Source organism: Epinephelus moara, chromosome 10, assembly GCF_006386435.1.
Source record: "Epinephelus moara isolate mb chromosome 10, YSFRI_EMoa_1.0, whole genome shotgun sequence".
NCBI lineage: Eukaryota > Metazoa > Chordata > Actinopteri > Perciformes > Serranidae > Epinephelus > Epinephelus moara.
The window spans coordinates 7701462-7720957 of record NC_065515.1 but is presented as its reverse complement, the minus strand read 5'-3'; the positions used below and the strand labels follow the sequence as shown (position 1 = coordinate 7720957).

The 19496-nt window shown below is 42.1% G+C and overlaps 1 protein-coding gene across 4 annotated transcripts in view; it reads left to right on the top strand.

Moving 5' to 3' along the window:
• tp63 (tumor protein p63) overlaps positions 1-19496 on the top strand; it is a 41034-nt gene that overhangs the window by 17713 nt on the left and 3825 nt on the right. For 2 of the 4 annotated variants that reach the window (XM_050055430.1, XM_050055428.1), the window contains 8 exons: positions 3322-3579; positions 13992-14178; positions 14276-14391; positions 15395-15504; positions 15594-15718; positions 15940-16022; positions 16108-16232; positions 19097-19245. In XM_050055430.1, coding sequence (XP_049911387.1) covers positions 3322-3579; positions 13992-14178; positions 14276-14391; positions 15395-15504; positions 15594-15718; positions 15940-16022; positions 16108-16232; positions 19097-19245 — 1153 coding nt within the window. Of the gene's footprint in view, positions 1-3321; positions 3580-13991; positions 14179-14275; positions 14392-15394; positions 15505-15593; positions 15731-15939; positions 16023-16107; positions 16233-19096; positions 19246-19496 lie in introns of all 4 variants that reach the window. The other 2 variants (XM_050055427.1, XM_050055429.1) reach the window with 1 other exon arrangement.

Below are 19496 nucleotides of genomic sequence, written 5' to 3'. Positions count from 1 at the left end.
ACCCTTTTTCACCACAAGAGAGGTCTAGGCTTGGCAGTGACGCAGTGCTGCTCTTGTCACGTGATACTAGTGACGTTTCATCAGATTTTAAATTTGTCTTATTTTGCATTAACTTCAGACATGTCTTGGTATTTTTTTGAACATATTTAAGAAGTAGCCAAAACAATGAATATTCAAAACATTTCCCAAACCATTCTGTTAATTCCAAACCATTTTCAAGCCTAAAAAACTTTTTTCATGTTTCATAACCTTTCCAGGAATTTCATGACTATGTAATACTTGAAACTTATGTTAGACATGTTTCGGGATTTCTAGGAAAATATTCAAAACTTGTCCGAAACATTTTATTAATTCCAAATCATTTCCAGGCCTTGAAAACAGTTAGTCTAATTCATACATTTTCCAGGACCTTCATGACTATGGGAGCCCTGTGTGATCTGACAGAAGTGCAGAGAATCTCCACACAAACGTCTCACAAGCTGCAGAGATCATGATTTACCTTCACTCAACTATACCTCAATCGTATTTCTTGAGTATTAACATGTGTCCAGAGTAAGACATGATAACTGTCTCTGTTCATCTGGGCATTGGCCGAGCAATAACTAACACAAGGAATAACTTGACTGTGTCAGAATGCCATACCGAATAAGTTGGCATTAGTAGTAACTTTGAATCTGCCATGTGTATTTAGAATATCTCTGATATGTGTTCTGGATAATTCAGATTCCTACATTGCAATCAACAGGCCATCTCTCTGAAGGTCAACAGTCTCCTTTTCATGCCGGCCTGAAACGCTGACCCCAACATATATCTCAGACAAAGAAATGAGCTGGAAGGCCCCAAACAGACAGCACAACCTTTCAAAACTTTATTAAAGGCTGTTGTGGATGTCAAGGCTGCTGATTTACCGTGTTCCTGCTTAGCAGCCTGACATCCCAAAGGCCTAAACACAGCGTTGGCTATAAACAGAAGGAATTTTTAAGAGCAGCTAAAGGGGTTATTAAATGGTTGCTGTATTATAGTGGAATCAGATCTGATGAAAGGAAGGCCTGAAACTCCCTCACTCAGGCTTTTTAAACACTGATATCCCACTTCCAGTCAATTAAACAGTAAAACATGATGAGTTTAGGTGAGACTACTGCTGGGCCTCACTATCCGGTCAATTATCCCCTCTCCTCATCTTTAATCCTTAGATTCATCCAGACCATGAGACGCATTATCCAGAGCCCTGTGTTTAATGTTAAGTATTCTATGTCAGGCATTCTGCTTTATGTCCCTGCTTTTATCTATGTTTGGTCTCTGGCCAGCATCAGCCTTTTTCTTTAGACTAATAATTTGACATTGATAATTGGTGCCTGTCACCTCCAACCCTGCAGCTGCCAGCATCAGGGACTGAGGGAGGCTGTGTCATCTCTGAATGGCTGAATTCCTCGGTGCAATTGTAGTGAATTGCGCTACAGTTCAAAAACATTGCTCTGATATCATAATCGATGACTCATTGCATATGGGAAAACACCATCCAAACAGGAAAATGTGTCACTCTTGTTAGTCCCCATGCAAAACAAGCACTGTTTTATTTTATTCACATTGGCTAAAATAAATAAATACAAATTCCTGAGTAAGTGATGAGCTTCTGTTATTATCAGTCACACCACATATTTTTTCTCTTTAATCAAATGCACAGGGCCACTCTTCACTTTTATTGAGTTTAACCTTTTATATAAAGACGTGTAATTAGCCCATTGTGAGGGAGTGTGTGTTTGGGGAAGCCTCTCTCTGCTAAAGGCTGCAGCGTCTCCACCAGAGTTTCCTTTCTTTCTCTGTGTGTGTGTGTTCCTTTCACAAAACACTTGTCCCTTAACACCTGCATGCCTGGCATAATTGTTCTCCAGAGAAGCTCTTATAAGCCCCGGTGTCATTGTTTCCGGAGGGGGTTAAGCAGCAGCCTTGCGCCGCACACAGTGACCCTCATCCAAACAGCAAGCTACCCTGTGGCACTGTTGCACAAGTATGCTGAGGTTGACTCAAATGACTTCCTCTCAGGTGTGTCTGTCTGTTGGTGCCTGAGTGTGTGTTTGGATCTGTTTGCAGTAAAGCAGCAACATTGCTTCATAATTCACTACCTTGATTAACAGTTAGATAACCTACCTGAGTCTGTGTTTTGTTGGTCATCTGGCACACCACTAACACCTGGCAGTGCAGTGGGTGTGAGCCGGACAGCTGTGGTCAGCCGTGCTTGAAATAAACAAGAGGCCCTGGAGAGATTAATGGCTGTCTAAAGAGCGAGAGCCATGGCACCTCGTCCAGGAATGTGCCATTTATAAATGGAAAGGAATGGGGTGAATGGCAAGCGGAGCAAGCAGGAAGGGGCTGGCTGCGACCCAGGTGTATTCTCCATCCTGTTAAAGGCAGATATTTTAATTCCATTCCTCCCGTCTGAATAGTTGTGGTCGTGGAAAATGGAATCGGACGACGAGGAAGTACAGTTTGTAGCAAAACATTGCGAGGCTCGGCTTTCAGTGATTAAATTATAAAATCATATTTAGTAATGCTACCATGTGGATATTTCTGAGGGGCCAGTGATCACAGGAGTGTTAACAATTCAGGAAGGAGCTCGACCATACACACAACACAACTCTGCTCTGCTATACCTTTTTTTTCCTTTTGGAAACAAGATCTCCACTTCCTGTTGCTACTTTCCTCGAGTGTTGTGAGCCTTCACCGCCTTCAGTCGTGACTTGACATGCAATATTCTTTAGATAGTTTAGATGTCTTCAGGGCTGCAACCAGTGGTTATTTTAATAATCGACTAATCTATGATTTTTTTTTAGATTAGATTTTTTAGATTTGTAGTCTATAAAATGTCAAAACAAGTGTGAAACATGCTCATTACAATTTCCAAGAGCCTAAAATGACATCTACAGTTACCTTCTTTTGTCCAACCAACAATCGAAAACCTAAAGAATCTTCATGTTCGATCATGAATGACAAAGAAAAGCAGCAAATTCTCACATTTAAGAAGCAAGGACCAAGGCGATGTTTGACATTTTTGCTTGAAAAATGACTGAAATGACATTTTATTGTGATTTATTTTCTTTTGATTTATCATTATGTATTAATTTGCCAACTGTATCTCAGTGTTATTGTAGACCAATCGTAACAGATCCTTGATAGACCTTAAATATCTACATAACACTTCATCTGTTTGACTGGTCAAGATTAATTTTTAACTGTTTCCTGTCTGTCAAATTTAGGCACCTTTAAATTCTCCCATAATAACTGAAGACATTCCTCTGTCATTGCTCCCCTCTTTCTCGCCAGTCACAGTACACAAACCTGGGGCTCCTGAACAGCATGGATCAGAACATTCAGAACGGTGGCTCGACCTCGACCAGTCCCTACAACAATGACCATGCACAGAACAACGTGACAGCCCCGTCACCCTACGCCCAGCCCAGCTCCACCTTCGATGCCCTTTCTCCCTCGCCGGCCATCCCATCCAACACAGACTACGCCGGGCCCCACACCTTTGATGTGTCTTTCCAGCAGTCTAGCACAGCGAAGTCTGCCACCTGGACGGTAAGACGCTTACTCATCAGAGTGGATTGTGCAGTCTGCTTAAAGTTAATGTGATTCCAGCTCATGGTTGACGCAGTATTTGCGAGAAAATCTTAATATTGCATCATGTATAGAGAGTCAAAGTCATGTTTCTGCTCCTAAAATACTGGCAAATTACTATCATGGTAAAGGGATACAGGCACTGCTGATTCTACAGTTAAGGTTGGAATTTGATTCCATATTTATACAAGTTTTTACCATTGAAAGAAATGCTGTTTTGCCATATAGTTTACATGGAAATACAGTAACACAAGCATCTTTAATTCAGTTGTTCATCAACAGAGGATATGTTTGAAAAGCTGAAACATGTTCCAGTGATTTTCTGCACATACTCTCCATGAATGACTCTCTACTAATGCACTGAATAGAACGTTCCTAAAGGAGTAGATCAACATTTCTGGAAATACACTTACTTGCTTTCTTGCTGAGAGTTAAATGAAAAGATAATTGACCATTCCCATAACTGTCCATTAAATGTGAAGCTACAGACTGTATCCACGTGGCTTAGTTTGGCCCTAAAGGCTGGAAACAGGAGGAAACAGCTGACTGGGCTTTGTCCAAAGGCAAAAAAAGTCCACTTACCAGCATCTCAAAAGCTCATTAATTAATATGCTATATCTTGTTAGTTGAGTGGTATTTTTTCGTGCTTTTATTCAACTGTATATATTTATATTTATTGGTGTTTGCAACACTTGCTTTTATATTTTATTTATTTTCTACAGTGTAAAAATGACTTGTTCTTGGTGGGGAGCAGTTGCCAGCCAGTCAGTAGAGACTCGTATTAACACTTTGGTTTTACTAGTCTTACATTAAATACACAGACATGAGAGTAGTATTGATCTTTTCATGTAACTCAGCAAGATAGCAAATAAGTGTGTAAAATGTAAAACTATTCCTTTAGACATGATTAAAAAAGAGAACTGTTTTGCAACATCTTCCTTGTGTCTTATGCACTGACACACTGTGACGCTCCTATAGGACGATTTCAGACAGAGCCAGGTAAGTTGTCAGTCACAATATGCTGTGAGTTGACCTTCAGAAGTACTTCTGCTGTTGTACTGAGCATATCTGTGTTGTTTATTCTATGACTTGTTCCATAGTGTTTAAAAAAATCTTTGGCATGTGTTAGTTTTGTACATAGTTTCATAGAGTTCTGCATGTGTCACATGAGCAGGCATACGCTCATCGCCATAATAAATATGGATCCACAGAGACGAATTAATGCGCCAGCTGTCACCGTAACAGGTCATCATATGAGGCAGTGATTTGTCAGCGTAGAGGTTGAGAAGATACTTCTAACCATGAACTCCTTATCTGACAATCTGCGCTCTAGGCAGATTTAGGTTGCACAACTACATCTGGCAAAGAAGAGTGTCACTTGAGATGTATAGCTTCACATCATGACTAAACCCCAGGCATCTCTTACGCTGCACTTGATGAAAAAAGATAAGCTGATGAGCATGATCTTACTACACAGGCTGTCACCATGAGGGACATTCACATTAAAGGGTAAGTTCTGTGTTGTTGTTTTTAACCTGAACTCTGTTTTCTCATGTTTTTGTGTTGGAGTGACGAATGGGAACAACTTATGAAACTGGCCCAGTATTAAGCAAGACCAGTTGAAAGACATGAAACAGGCTGCGAAGTGTAACCGCTAAGGGCATGTACGCACCATCAGTTTTTGCTACTGCCGGGCTCAGATTGTTTATCTGTCTCACAACATTATGGAAATATTCCCCACAGAGAGAGAACTTTTTGTTAAAGAAGAAGATGTTTAACAAGAAACAGCCCCGAAATCGACATCAGAAAACCCACCAGACTCCATTCAAATAAACACTAATGTTAGCAAATATAACTGGGTGAATAATGGGTTTATTTCAACCAGACTAGAGTTGGTGATTGTACTGTCAACTATGAATGACATGTGACTAATGATGACAAAATTACTGTTTATTTAAATGGAGTCTAATGGCTTTGGTGGTACCAATTTTGGTTAAACAAAAAGGATTGTATTCGTTGGAGCGACAATTAAAATAATATTCCAAGTCCGTCAGTGGCAACAAAACAGTTTTAATGGACGTGAATTGAAGGTGCAGCCTGTTTCCCCACTGCTGGCTGCAACCCTCTTGCTAACTATCCGACCAGTTTCATAAATTGTTGTTCCCTTTAGTCACTTAGACACAAAAACATGGGGACAACAGGGTCCCAGGTTGAAAAACACCAAACTTGCCCTTTAACCAAAGTCAAAGTGTAGTTCTACATAAGCAGATAATTTAGATGGATGTTAAACACTCCTCCTATTTCCCTCAGATGTACCTTCACGTAGCTCCTGGCAATCATGTTCTTGTTATTTTCCAACACTAGTTTACTTCCAGCTTGGCCTAAGTTCACTGTAACTTTGTTGATGACAGAGGTGAACCGTTGGTCCAGGTGTGGTGATGCCCTGTGCAGCTAGATGTCACCATGTGACGCTCCGTAAACCTACACAACCAGCTCCTCCTGCTCTGTCATTATGCATGACAGGGCTGAGGGACAGCTGTTGCATCACAGCCCCACCTGCTCTGTTGTTTATGTGTCTAATCTGCACCACTGTGTGCAGACACTGTAACAGCCGCGCAAGTTCGGTGTATTAATGCACCCTAGCGGACATCGTTGGTGACAGAGATGTCACCTTTGTATGACATGTTTTTGGATTCTGTGTGCGATGATCAAGGTGTCACAGTTTCCTAGTTTGTTTCTTCATCTTGTGTGACGTGCTGTCAGTTACATTGAGAGGTGGAAGAAGTTTTCAGATCCTTTTCTGAAGTGAAAGCACCAACACAACAATGCAAAAATAATCCAATAACAAGTCCTGCATTTAAAATCTTACTGAAGTAAAAGTACAAGAGAATCATGAACTGGATGTACAGAAAGTTTTTAAGTACTGCATATAAATGGCCCCTGACTGGCATATTACTATATATTACACAATAGATTGTTAATACAGATCTATCAGTGTGTAAGCAGCATTTTAACTTAAACATTTTTACTACTTTGCATGAAGTTTGGTGGTAAAGTCTGGTGGTTCCCAACTAAAAGGTGAGACAGACCAAATTGGAAAACACTTGTTTAATCTTAAAAATTGTATTTTGTTAAAATATTAATTTGAGAAGTAACTTAAAGTGTCCAATAAATGTAGGCAAGTAAAAAGTATAACATTTCCGTCTGAGATGTAGTGGAGTAGAAGTTTTAAGAAGCAGAAAATTAAAATATTCAAGTAAAGTTTTTTTTTAATATGTTATAATTCTGTAAATTTTTCCTTGTCATTTGTCAACCGTAATTTGTGCTGCTGCCTGTCTTGGCCAGGACACTGTTAAAAAAGAGATTTTAAATCTCAGTCAGTCTTTTACTCCTGATTAAAGTACCTCAAAATACAGTACTGAAGTAAATGTACTTTGTTACTTTACACCACCGGCTGCATGACAATAAATATTTACAAATGGAAACTTTGGATGAGACATTTTAAATGGAGATGGTCGTTAAAAAGGTCTATTATTAGTGTAAGAATAATAAATAACTGAAGTACACACGTCATCGCTCAGATCTGTCCAAAGGGACGCTTGAAAAACCTGCTGAGCTTAATGCAGTGACTTTAATGCACTGTGCCTTCCAAGTAAACCGGCTGGGAGTGCTGGGCGATCTCACCTTATTCCTGGGCCACGCCGACTGTGGGATTGTGACATTTACCCAATTCCCACAGTGCCTCACTCATCCCTCTCATTTTCACAGTCCAAAAACAAAAGTGTTTGTCTGATGTGCAACTGTCAGGGGGTTAAGAGTGTGGTTTGTGAGCGGCACGCCCCACAGCCTGAGCCACACTGGTTTAGGACACATCCCCACTGTAGACACATGCAGTGCAACAGACTGTGTGTCCCACAGTCATAACACATGATGCAAGACTGGTTTGATTGGTCTGACTTAATGTGCAAAAGTAGTGGTTTGTTTCTTATTATTGCCGCACTGAGTAAAGTCTATATCTTTCCCTGACGCGTGAACTATATATTTACTGACTTAAACAATAATTATCTAAAAATAACCATAGAGGAAGAGATTTAAAATACTTCACTTTTGTCTATGTAAAGTCTGGTAATAACAGCATGGCCTAACTTAATTCAGTTTTATTGTCTCAGTGGCAAATTTTAATATGTATTTAGAGATGAATGAGAGCTAAAAACTATAGCATTAAATAAAAATACAAATATAAAGAAACGCAGTTTCCTGACGTTGACACTTTTAACCCATTCTTATGGAATTAATTATCCGTGCATGATTATAAAAACAAGTTAAATACATTGACTGTATGAACATGATGGATCTAGCTACCATGACATCACCCATTGGTTTGTGACCTCTGGTTTTAAAGCCACAAGTGTTTGGCATTTTTTGCCGTCGCCATCTTGGGTTTTTGGAGCCAGGAATGACCGCATTAGGGTGAAAGGGTGGAGTTGCGGAGAAGCAAGGGGTGGATCTGGCTAACGGACGTTACACATTAGAAAGGTAACTTTTGCGTCCACTCTGTACTGTTTTTTTTTGTTTTGTTTTTTTTTTCTTCGTCACCCCTTTGATTATGCACCTAGATCACTGATACGATGCTAAAAGTTGGAGTTCGAAACACTGCAGTCTGTTGATTGGTCAAGAGAGAATCGTCAATCTCAACTGCAGTCTGTTGATTGGTCAAGAGAGAATCGTCAATCTCAATGCACAAACCTGCTATTTTTAAAAATCCCATTGATTGCGACACTCTTAACACTCGAGCCTGTTCTTTTTGTTCTGAAAATGTCGGCGTGCAACCCCGCAGATGATCAATGGGTTAAATAAAGGAAATATAGACAACTCTGCCTACATTTAAGAGCACTGCAGTGGAGACGCTAAACAGATCAAGGGTTTAGGTACATGTCTGTACGGATTATGTACCGGTTCTAACATACACCGAAAGTGTTTGGCGGAAATGCGGCTTTGGTGATGTCACACTTCAGGTGTCTACAGGTGTCTTTTTTTCATTGTTCACGTTTACTATAGCTCACCCAGAAAGAGTCAAACAACATATTAATACTGCCTCAGAGCTGTTTTCTCATTTAGTGGCCAGGTGAAATGTCATCGTTCACTAAAGACGTCTTACGTAACTCTAAACTGCAGCCACTTAATCCCACCAAAGAGTATTTGTCACAGTTTTGCTTCACTGAACATTATTTTGTTGTGCAGCTGCTGATTTTCCTCAGTGGCTCACAGAGAGGGTCATTTCCCCCCCGTGGGCTACGGCCTAATTCTAAAGGATTGTGATTATAGTGTTGGTTCCTATCACGAAGGAGGCTCCCTCACCTGATCTGAGGAGATCTTTCGCAAAGCTCCCATAATCTGGGCCCAGTAGCTCAACTGCTGGACTGACGGACTGGTGGCAGAGAGCCACTGACGATGTCACCGCCGCAGCTTTGCTCTGTGCATAGATCTGCTAATGCCCCCTTTTGAAGGCCTGCGGGATCTTCCACAGGACTTAGTGGACTGTGTACTGTGCTTTTTGATGACTGTTCTTATGGAGACACACCTAATCCCTAACCCACACCTTAACCTCTTCCTGTCTGGGATGACTATGAGGCGTAACACGTCTACATTTCCCAGAACTGCTCCCAGACGGTTTCCTTGTTGGCACTCCTGTCGTCTCCATGGAGCTCCCTCTTCAGTCATTCATTTAAGAAAAAAAAAACAAACACAGGTTAAATGAGTGCGCAGGTTAGAGATGTTTTATCTTCTTTGCTTTGCTAAATTAATGGAGTGTCGTAAACGAGGCAGCCATTGTTGCAACTATTGTGAGGCTGAAGATTGGTTGTGTTTGCCGTGTGTATTAACTGCCACTACGCAGAGCAGTCAAAGGAGAGGAATGTCACGGTTTGGGCTATCACTGGGACGCTGTAGAGCTGGAGGGATTACAGTAATGGATTGAGGGCCTGTAGATAATACTTGTGTAAATACTGTGTGCCTCTTTCCTGAACCCTGTGCTCTTGGAGTGGGCTCTGTCTTTTTGAGAGAGTTAAGCTTGATGGTTGCATCTCACATTGCGCCGGAGGAGGAGGAGGAGGAGAGCCCTTGAATGCTCAAAGAGAAGAGTGTTCTAGCGAAAGGCAGCAAGACACAGCTTGCCCCTGGAACATCTGCGGGCCCGTCCCACGCCTCACGAGATGGGGCTGAGACTTGTTTGTGTCAAGAAGCTTGTCACGACTCGCCCATCACAGGGAGACGAGCCCTGAAAGCTACAGATGGGAAAAGGTGGAGGGGAAATTTTTTAAAACAGGCAGAGTTGAAAAGGTTTTTATGATATGGGCTATGGGATTTCTTCATAATCGTCGTGGAAAAGCCCATTCTCTGATAGTTTAGATTACAAGATTCTTTCTTAACAAACAACCCCGCACAGATACCTGCAGCATTTACCTCAACAGAAAACAGGATCATGCTGTATTTGTATAAATATATATAAAAAAGGTATTAATCTGTCACCAGGAGCATTTCTTGGATCAGATCCCATCTGAGTTTGTGGGGGCTCTCAACACAAAAACCATTGTTTATGTGATAACTCATGTTTAGAACATCATAAACATGTCGGCAGCTTTAATAACTTCCTTGAAGGATACATGGATCAGAAGTAGAAGCAGTTTAAATTTTTCTGAAAGAACATTTAACTAATTTGTTTCTCTGCATTTGAAAAGAATAAAGAGAAAAACCAGGATATTATTCTTCAGATCTCCTCTCTGATGGCTTTTTAAAATCATTTCAAAGGCAGCAGCTGTAGTTACAGTCATATCGGTTGCTGGTGAAGACGAGGGTTTGATTGGCTAATCCCAAATGACACATGCATATTTGACTCTTTCAGCACTGGCCGCACAAACATGATACCACATGTCAGTGTTCAGGTTTGCCTTGGGACAGGTGTCATCACTCAGATTGGGTGGTCAAGACTGATGTTGATGACTGCAACATAACATTCTTTTTTTTTTTTTTTTTTGTAAACACTGAAATATAGAGAAAGGTAGTTATCGTCTAAAACTTTACATTTAATTTTCTCCTCAGAAGCAGGTGTTTAACTTCTGTGTCAAAGAAAAGAGGGAAGTACAAAAAACTCCTTAGCATTATTGTTGAATTAAACAGGTTTGGGAGAAGCTTGGGGCATGACATGACATGTCAGGTATGAAGAAGACAAGACCAGAGGCGCCAAACAGTGCTTGTTTAAGGCCTGATGTTTGTCAGGACTTGACTTCTGCATGCGCCCGCAGCGCCTGTCAGGGAGAAAAGAACGCTACAGCTGTGGGCCTGCCTCAACCTGCGCTGCACGGGAAGTGTGTGTTTTGTGTGTTCAAGTGTTGCATGTGTTAGAAAGTAATTGCACACATGCAACACTGTACAAGCATCAGGACAAATTGTATGTTGCACACAGTCAGATTATTATAAGAACTTATTTTCATTATTACGCCAGCTCACAAGCTGGTTTTCTTGTTCCTGCAGAGTTTGCACAGCGGCAGTCAGAACAGGTCGTGTAAATGCAGCCAGTTTAGGTGATTCATTATTTTCTTCCGCCTCAGTGCCACATGTGCCAGTTGAAAGCGACGTCACGTGTGGTTTTTGCAAACACATAAGAGAAGTTTTCTTTCAAACGGTTGTGATTAAGCAGCTCTGTATTGTGTGCTTGTGTGTTCCTTGGCTCTGTGCGATTCACTCTGTGACCAATGAAAGGCTCATAATTACATGTTAACACCTGAGCACCGCACCCTGTGTGAGCCACTGAATCCCATCAGTCAACTGGCTGTCCTCCACCCTGAACACAGTGTTAGCTTTAGCCCGGCGCTGCTTTCAGCAATCAGCAGCAGCTCCTGCTCTCGCTGCTGAGCAAACACGGCAACAGCAGCACATAGTTGTGCACTCAAAGTTTGTACCTCGAGGGCTGGGATGGTTCTCTGGTGTGTGTGTGTGTGTGTGTGTGTTTAAGACAGTGGGATATGATCTAAACAAACTTTGGTTTTCTGCCTCTAACATCTGATTAGATCTTAGCGCTCTGATTTGTGTTGTTTTCGCCTTCAGCTACACAAAACCAGCAGCACCCTGTAATTATTCAAAACACTACGCACTGACCCTTTACACATCTCTCTTTCTCTTTGCCTCATAATCTTCTGCTCGCTCTTTCTCTTTTGCTCTTTCCCCCGTCTCTCTGCTTGGCTTCTCCACCTCATTTAGCTGATTGACAGAGGCGTACGGGGAGTATCAGGTTAGGAGCGAGGGGACAACTACAACCATTCATCTTAGGCTTTTCCCTTTTTTTTTTTTTTTTTTTTTAAGCCGCTTTGATTTTAAGGAAGAATTGGTTCAGTCGATGTGTTGATGTACATGTCCCAGAGCTTGAATCGTGCTTATCGCGGCTGCAACCAATGATCATTTTCATTGTTGATTATATTCTTGATAAGTCGATAAGTTGTTTGGGCTAGAAAAAGGAAGATCAGAGTTTCCCAGAGCCCAAGATGACGTTCCACAACCTGAAGATATTCAGTAATTAATCGATTATAAAATAAGTTGGTGATTAATTTGATAGTTGTACAACTAATCGATTTATCTCTACAGCTGTAACGCTCATCCGTCAGTACATCATGTTAACTGGTGTATTTATGCACAAATGGCAAAGACTTGACACTGGTTTTATTTTTATAACCTGCCTTTACGTTTAATGTTATCTTTCTGGCAGTGAACATTTGCAGCACTATGTAGTGTCAGTTCATCCTGTGCATGTACAGTTTATAATGAGGTCACTTGAGGAAAGGAGCGTAGCTGAGAATTTGGGTTGTTATTATTAACTCGCCTTTATTAGTGGATGCCATCTCTGGGTGAAATGCGCGGCAGTAATGCGTGTAGTTTGCGAGCGAGGAATATGGGAAAGAGATATGAGAGGGTGCTGTTTGGGGTTTGTCCTGATGAAAGGAAAGGTTGTGCCTGGGGAGGAGAGCAGAAAATGTCCGTGCCAACTAAAGCTTGTGTAATATTTAAAGTCAGCACAGACAGGTACTGGGATGAGCTGCTTTTCTTTGGAAGCAAACTTAATAGAGGTGGAATTTTATGTTGCATTGTTCTGGAACACAGCCCCGAGCGGTTTTCACAATGTTCACTTTTCTTCACTCAGAAATGAACCTGACAGGAGAAATTTTCCCCTCCACCACCACCCAGTGTCTCCTGCACATAAAGCTCTGCTTACACAGCAGTGATTTGAATGGTTTGTTTACACAGTTGGGTTATGCCCATTAGTAACAATTCAGCCTTTCTGATGGCTTACTGGTTATCAATTCTAACAGTGCCAGGGATCAACGTACATCCATTATTCATGACTCCTGGCTTACAAACCTTGAGTGGGAGCCAGTTTGTGTGAGCACCCATCACATTTTGGCACCAGTCACCAATGGATCTTGTATAACCCCCGTGATATGACTCTGTCAGTCCTGTACTCAGAAGTAAAACTGAGTCATTTCCATCCAACCCCACAAGGAAAACTGCACTCCACCTTGTGTAGTGTTAGTGCGCCAGGCTCTTCAGACGCCCTGTTCTGTATGATGAGTGGCCATCAGATGCTTTAGCAGAATACTCCTTCCTTAGAGATGAAAGCCAAGCCCAGTTTAATTGCTGCTGGAGGGGTCCATTTTATGGCGCTCAACCACGGAAGTCCCAGAGGCTCTCTATGAGACGTCTTTGAGGTTGCTCAATACACACTCCTAGCACCACAACTTGTGTGTGTCTGTGTATGTGTGTGTGTTTATTTAAGTGGGTCATAATCACAGTCTTGTCTTAAACCCTTTTTTTTGCTTCAGGGGAAACCAGAAGTGCACAATCCAGTCAACAGGTGTTACAGAGATCGATCTGTGCTTTTAAAATTTAGACATTTTTTAAAGCTTCAAAACAGTTTGCTTTTGAACTTCACCCAGCAAACGTTGTTACCTTCAATAATTTATCTGCACTGTGAGATATTTGGCACAGATTAGAGGTATCTATTGCAGATACTTTTCTTTATTGCCAAGATAGCTGAGAACTGGGAGGATGCAAAACCACCAATCATAACTCAGTGGTTGCAGAGACAGAAATTGGTTTATAGAATGGAACAAAAGTCTGCAACTGGCAATAGAGACTTTTATACAAAGGTGGACGTGTGTTACCCTGCACATAGGTATTTAAAAAGTGCAATGGATTGTTGTAACGACTATTATTATAATGGAATCAACACTGAAAATGTTGTTCAGTTATATCATTCTAAAATTATAAATGTATTTGCACCATTTTACATAATCTTTTGCTCTTTTGTATTTTCTCTTTTCCAGTACTCAACAGACCTGAAGAAGCTATACTGCCAGATTGCCAAGACATGTCCCATTCAGATCAAAGTCCTGACCAACCCACCACAGGGTGCAGTTATCAGGGCCATGCCCGTCTATAAGAAAGCCGAGCATGTTACCGAAGTCGTGAAGCGCTGCCCGAACCACGAGCTCAGCCGCGAGTTCAACGACGGTTGGTTCTTTTGATTTATTAACAAACAAATCATGTTTTGCTTCAGTAATCATTGTTTGCTGTCGACATTTAATGACACGACTCGTGTTGCTTCCAGGTCAAATAGCTCCTCCAAGCCACCTGATCCGTGTGGAGGGAAACAACCACGCCCAGTATGTGGAGGACTCCATCACTGGGAGACAGAGCGTATTAGTTCCTTATGAACCTCCCCAGGTGAGCTGTCTATCATCATGGAGCGAGGCCAGCTGAATGCCATGTCAGCGACACCTCACCACCTCAGCCTGACTCTGACAGATAGAGCAGTGACAGACTTCTGAGAGCCTGGCCTCTCATGTCCAGCCACTCAGTCCTGACATGCAGCAACTGCTGTCCCCTTAAGCCCCTCAGTATGAACACTAGCTCATCTCAGTGACGACATCAGTAGCAAATAGTCCTGATTCTCACAGATTTATTTCCTGCATGTAGGATCTGAAGGGGCAAGTTATGATATATAATTAAAAGCCACATTACATTATTTAATTAAAAGATGTAAAGGTAAAGCTGTGAAAATATCTTAAATACAACCTACACTTGCACTGATATTGATTTTTTTTAGGTGGTTAAAATACTTTTTGCAGCTGCCCCCGTCCACAGCAGTACATTGCTGAGCTTCCATGGTGGCGTGACGGCCGCCATCTACTGTGGGATATACACTGACTATGGATAATACGTCCTACAACTGCACTTAAAAAAATCTGAATTGATAAGCAAACACACATGAATCAGGGTGATAAATCTGTTTGACACTACCCAGTAGCTGAGATGTTTAAATAAAGAGACTGGGTTGTCCTTGGCTGAAAGTCTTTGAATGTGTTCTCTCAGTGAAGAAAGAGAAGACCAAAAATGTGAAAGAGAAACATGTCCATATTTATAAAAGTGTAACTAGACTCTCTATCACTGCATTTTTTAGTCGTCTTTCTGCAGTAAGCTGAGTTAATGCAGCAAGAGTTCTGCAGAAATAACAGTGATTTCTTGGCCCTTTATACTTAACCAGGTTCCTAGTAGAATTTTTACATGTGCCTCTGCATCATGTAGAAACCTAAAGTATTGAATTGGGAGGGGAGAAGTTTTATTAGTGACTTTTAAAAGGCAGGTTTTATAATCTGATTTCAAGAAACCAGTTTTTTTGTTATGTTTTGTGATGTCACTCACCATCAGTGTCGTTCTCCTTTCTCAGGTGGGGACAGAATTTACCACAATTTTGTACAACTTCATGTGCAACTCCAGCTGCGTTGGGGGCATGAATAGGCGCCCCATTCTCATAATCGTCACTCTGGAAACCAGAGAGTAAGAGACACCATCATCCTCATTCTCTCATTGCCTGCCATGCCTCTGGATTGTGTCTTACCTTGTCCTGTGTCGCCGTCTTCTCCCAGTGGTCAGGTATTAGGCCGCCGTTGCTTCGAGGCCAGGATCTGCGCCTGCCCAGGCCGAGACCGAAAGGCTGACGAGGACAGCATCCGCAAGCAGCATGTAACGGACGCCACAAAGAGCAGTGAGGGTACGAAGCGCCGTAAGTAGGGCTGGGGCTGGTGACGGGCTTTTGTGCTTTGGTCTTACCTGGTGAAGACCCTCAAACGCTGCACTCGCAACACTTGGTGCTCAGTGAATGCTGCCAAACTCTTCACATTTCCCCTTCGCTTATTTCCCCTCCTGCTCTGGCTTAGGCGAACTGTTGATCACACGGCCAGTTGTAATCACACTTTCCTCTCCTCTTTTCAGCCTTCCGCCAGGTTTCCCATGGCATCCAGATGTCCGCCATCAAGAAGAGAAGATCTACAGATGAGGAGGTTTTTTGTTTGCCTGTGAGTTACTTTCAGAGACTTTCTTTCAAACATCGTTCTGAGCGTCTGAGCTGCTTCCTGACCAGTGCCTTTCTTTTTCTTACAGATCAAAGGCCGTGAAATTTATGAGATTTTGGTAAAAATCAAAGAGTCTCTGGAACTCATGCAGTTTCTGCCGCAGCACACTATAGAGTCGTACAGGCAGCAGCAGCAGAATCTCCTTCAGAAACAGTGAGTACTCGCTCAGATTCATAATGAAGTCATGCTCATTTGTTCTCAGGCACATTATGAAAGACAGACCTACATTAATGCAAAGTTCACCCTCGAATTCATGTGAACTAGTTTCCTTGTGCTGTTTTCGAGCTGTGCTCCCTCTGTCTCATCCTCACTGAACTGCTCCTTTGCTTGCACAGAAGCTTTTTTTTTTTTTTTTGATGAAATTGGTCTGATTAGACTGCAGTGATGATTTAACCAACTTAACATGACTGACTTGTTGCTGTCAGAGTGGATTGCACTGATAAAGGCTATGCATGAGATTTTGTGATTTTATTTATTGCTGCCGCTGAAGCATTGCAGCTGATAATAATTGCTCTTAACTGGGTGTTATTCAGTGTTTCCCAGCAGCTGAGAATTTACCCAGAACTTACTCACCTTCGAGGGTGAGCCTTGCATCAAGTAGAGCTGTTTTTCTTTTCTCTGCTCTCTCATGGGATTTGAGCCAAAGCTGATGAATCGTGACAAATGTACCTGGCTATGCTTTGTTAAGGAGAAGCTTCCAAAGATTCATGGTTACGCCTTTGGGTGCTTTGCCAGGTTTGCACAACAGCAACCAACAAAATCCGTGCCTCGGCCTCATCTATTCACCCTGAGCATAATTAAAACTGTCTCACAGACGCTCATGTTCACACACACTCTCCTCGTCCACGCCCATTTCACTATAAGCTATGGAAAAGAGGAGATGGGTGTTAATGATAGTTTGACAGCCCTATGATGATAATTATTGCTTATGTTATAGTTTCCCATTAAGAGACTGGCAGGCAGCCTCACAGTGAGATAATGCTTGCATTTGCTGGTTTTCACCTAGTCTACCTGTTGCTATCAGGACATTTAATATTGGTAAACTCTCTTAACTGTCATTTAATGAACAGACTTAATCGTGCATGTCGTGTTTTTAGTGGATTTGTTGAACATGTTGGATTTTAACTCAGATTTTTGTCATGTCTGAATATTAGAAGGGAAAATTTCCCTGTAAGATTTACTATGTTCGCCCTTTTTATTTTGTCATTGTGCATGCTTTTCTTAGTTTTCTGGCCAACATACTTGCTTGTGACTTTCTTCTGTAATTCACAACCCCTACAGTGTTTCACTCACAGCCTTTTAAATAAAAGGTTCTGTCAACAGCAAATGTTTCAGGCCCTTTTTTTCCCTGCACGGTGTAAATGCTCAAGTACACCAGTCTGCACCTACCAGTACTGAAATGCTGGGATCTGTGTTTGTAGAGTGCCATCTTCTGGACAGAGTCATTAGTGCAGAGCATAGATGTTGAAATAAAGGCATAGTAAGCAGGATTTTGTTGTTCATGTCCAGATTCATAAAGAAGTAAGAGTCTAAATCATAATTTATGACCCACTAGAAGTGTGTGGTGCTTCTCTGCCTGTATTTTCTTATGTTTGGTGTGTGCACCCCCGCAGCACTCAGGTGAGGTCAGGGATTAATTAAAACGTAACCACCATCCAAAACACAGAAAACACATAACTATAGCAAAATGAGAGTAAATCTAGGGTTGGCTAGTAGCCGACAATCCTGCATGGTACACCTCCGAGTTACAGCTGCCTGTCACACACACTGAGTGCACTGTTCTGTGTGTATCTTTCCTCATTGCTGTTTTTCCCCAATAAAATGTTATTGGAGCTCCTTTTCTGAACCTCTGGGCCTCATCCGGAGTCTCTCCTCTCTCCTCCTCTGTCAGTGAGCACTTATTTCTGCCTTCTCTCTTCTTTCTGGTTCCTCCCTGCAGTCTGATAAAAGCCCGTCTTGGTAGCCAGCTCATGGAACCTGCAGGAGAGCAGAGGCGGCGCTGCAGCTCCTCCTGAAACTCTGCTCCACACATTCCTCCTCCTGCTCCTCCTGAGTCACTCGGACCTCCTCTCTGTCTCCTTTTTTATCAACTTTTTTCTGCTCTCCTCCCGTTCTACCTTCTGGGATTCTGGGAAACTTTCTGTTTTTATGATCTGCTGTGAGATCATGGACTATCACTTCTTCAGCCGTTATACAGTGTCAGTGTGACATGCAGGCTGCAGCGCTTCATGCTGGACAAAGCCTTTTATCCACTGACATGGACTCTGAAATTCATGATATAACTTGTAGACTGATTTGCATGCGTCCTTTTGTCCATAAAAAGTATATTTTGTGATGACACTTTGTTCAGGTCATTTATTTGTTGCGTAGAGTCTGTTTGTGAAACGTTCAGCCTCTTGTGGTGGCTGAACGTTGGACAGGAACCAAGCTGAAACTTCTGTTTTCTTATCGTACTTGACTTACAGAGCTTATATATATGTGAATGTGTTTTGCCTTTGCATCGTCATGAGAGCTGGACTCACAGAATCTATGTGGCGTGGGGTTTTGGGGGGGAAGAGACTTTATTATCGAGAGAACTTTTTGCTAATGCTGGTCATGTTTTATAAAGTCACTGCAGGACAGTTTGTGTGTTTTGAACTTTCCTCAGTAAAATGTCTTTTAATAGAGAGAGTGGCAGATGTGCACACACAGATGTGAACGTTTGCCTCTGTGACCATTCTGTTTGAAACAGATTTTGTTATTTTTGTGGCTGCTGCACTTTTGTCTGTCAGAACATAATAAATTGCTTTTTTTGCCTGAGCTCTGTCCTTTTCTTTTTCTGCTCTGCTGAGACATGGTCAGTGTGAGGAGTGAACCCTCTCTGTTGGTCCAGAAATTAAGTTTTGTTACAGTAATATGCTAAAATGCCATTATCAGTGATGTTCATATTATTAAAGGAGAATACTGACGAGGTCTTTGTCATTAGATGTGAGTGCTGCTGATTGTAACGGCCTGTAACCTCCTGTCTCCCGCCCCAGGACTTCGATGCCGTCTCAGCCCTCCTACGGCTCCTGCTCCCCAACTCAACCCGGAAAAGTCAACAAGCTGCCCTCTGTCAGCCAGCTCATCAACCCCCAGCAGCGTAACACACTCACCCCATCCAGCATGACTGGAGGCCTGACTGACAGTAAGTGTGCCCCTTTGTTTCTCTTCCTGTCTATCTCAGGCCGTGCACCCCCCCCACCCCTCCGCCGGTCGCCTTGTCCCTCGTGGGCTTGTTGTAAACTTATAAAGACTGCATGTCCGGGCAGGCAGGAGGGGACCTGAGCACCTCTCAGCCCCCCCTGACAGAAAGCTTCCTCCTCAAAAAAAATGTGATCCCTGTGAGACTCTCCCGCAGGTCCTGTTATGATGCATTATGTGTCATGTTGAGAGTAA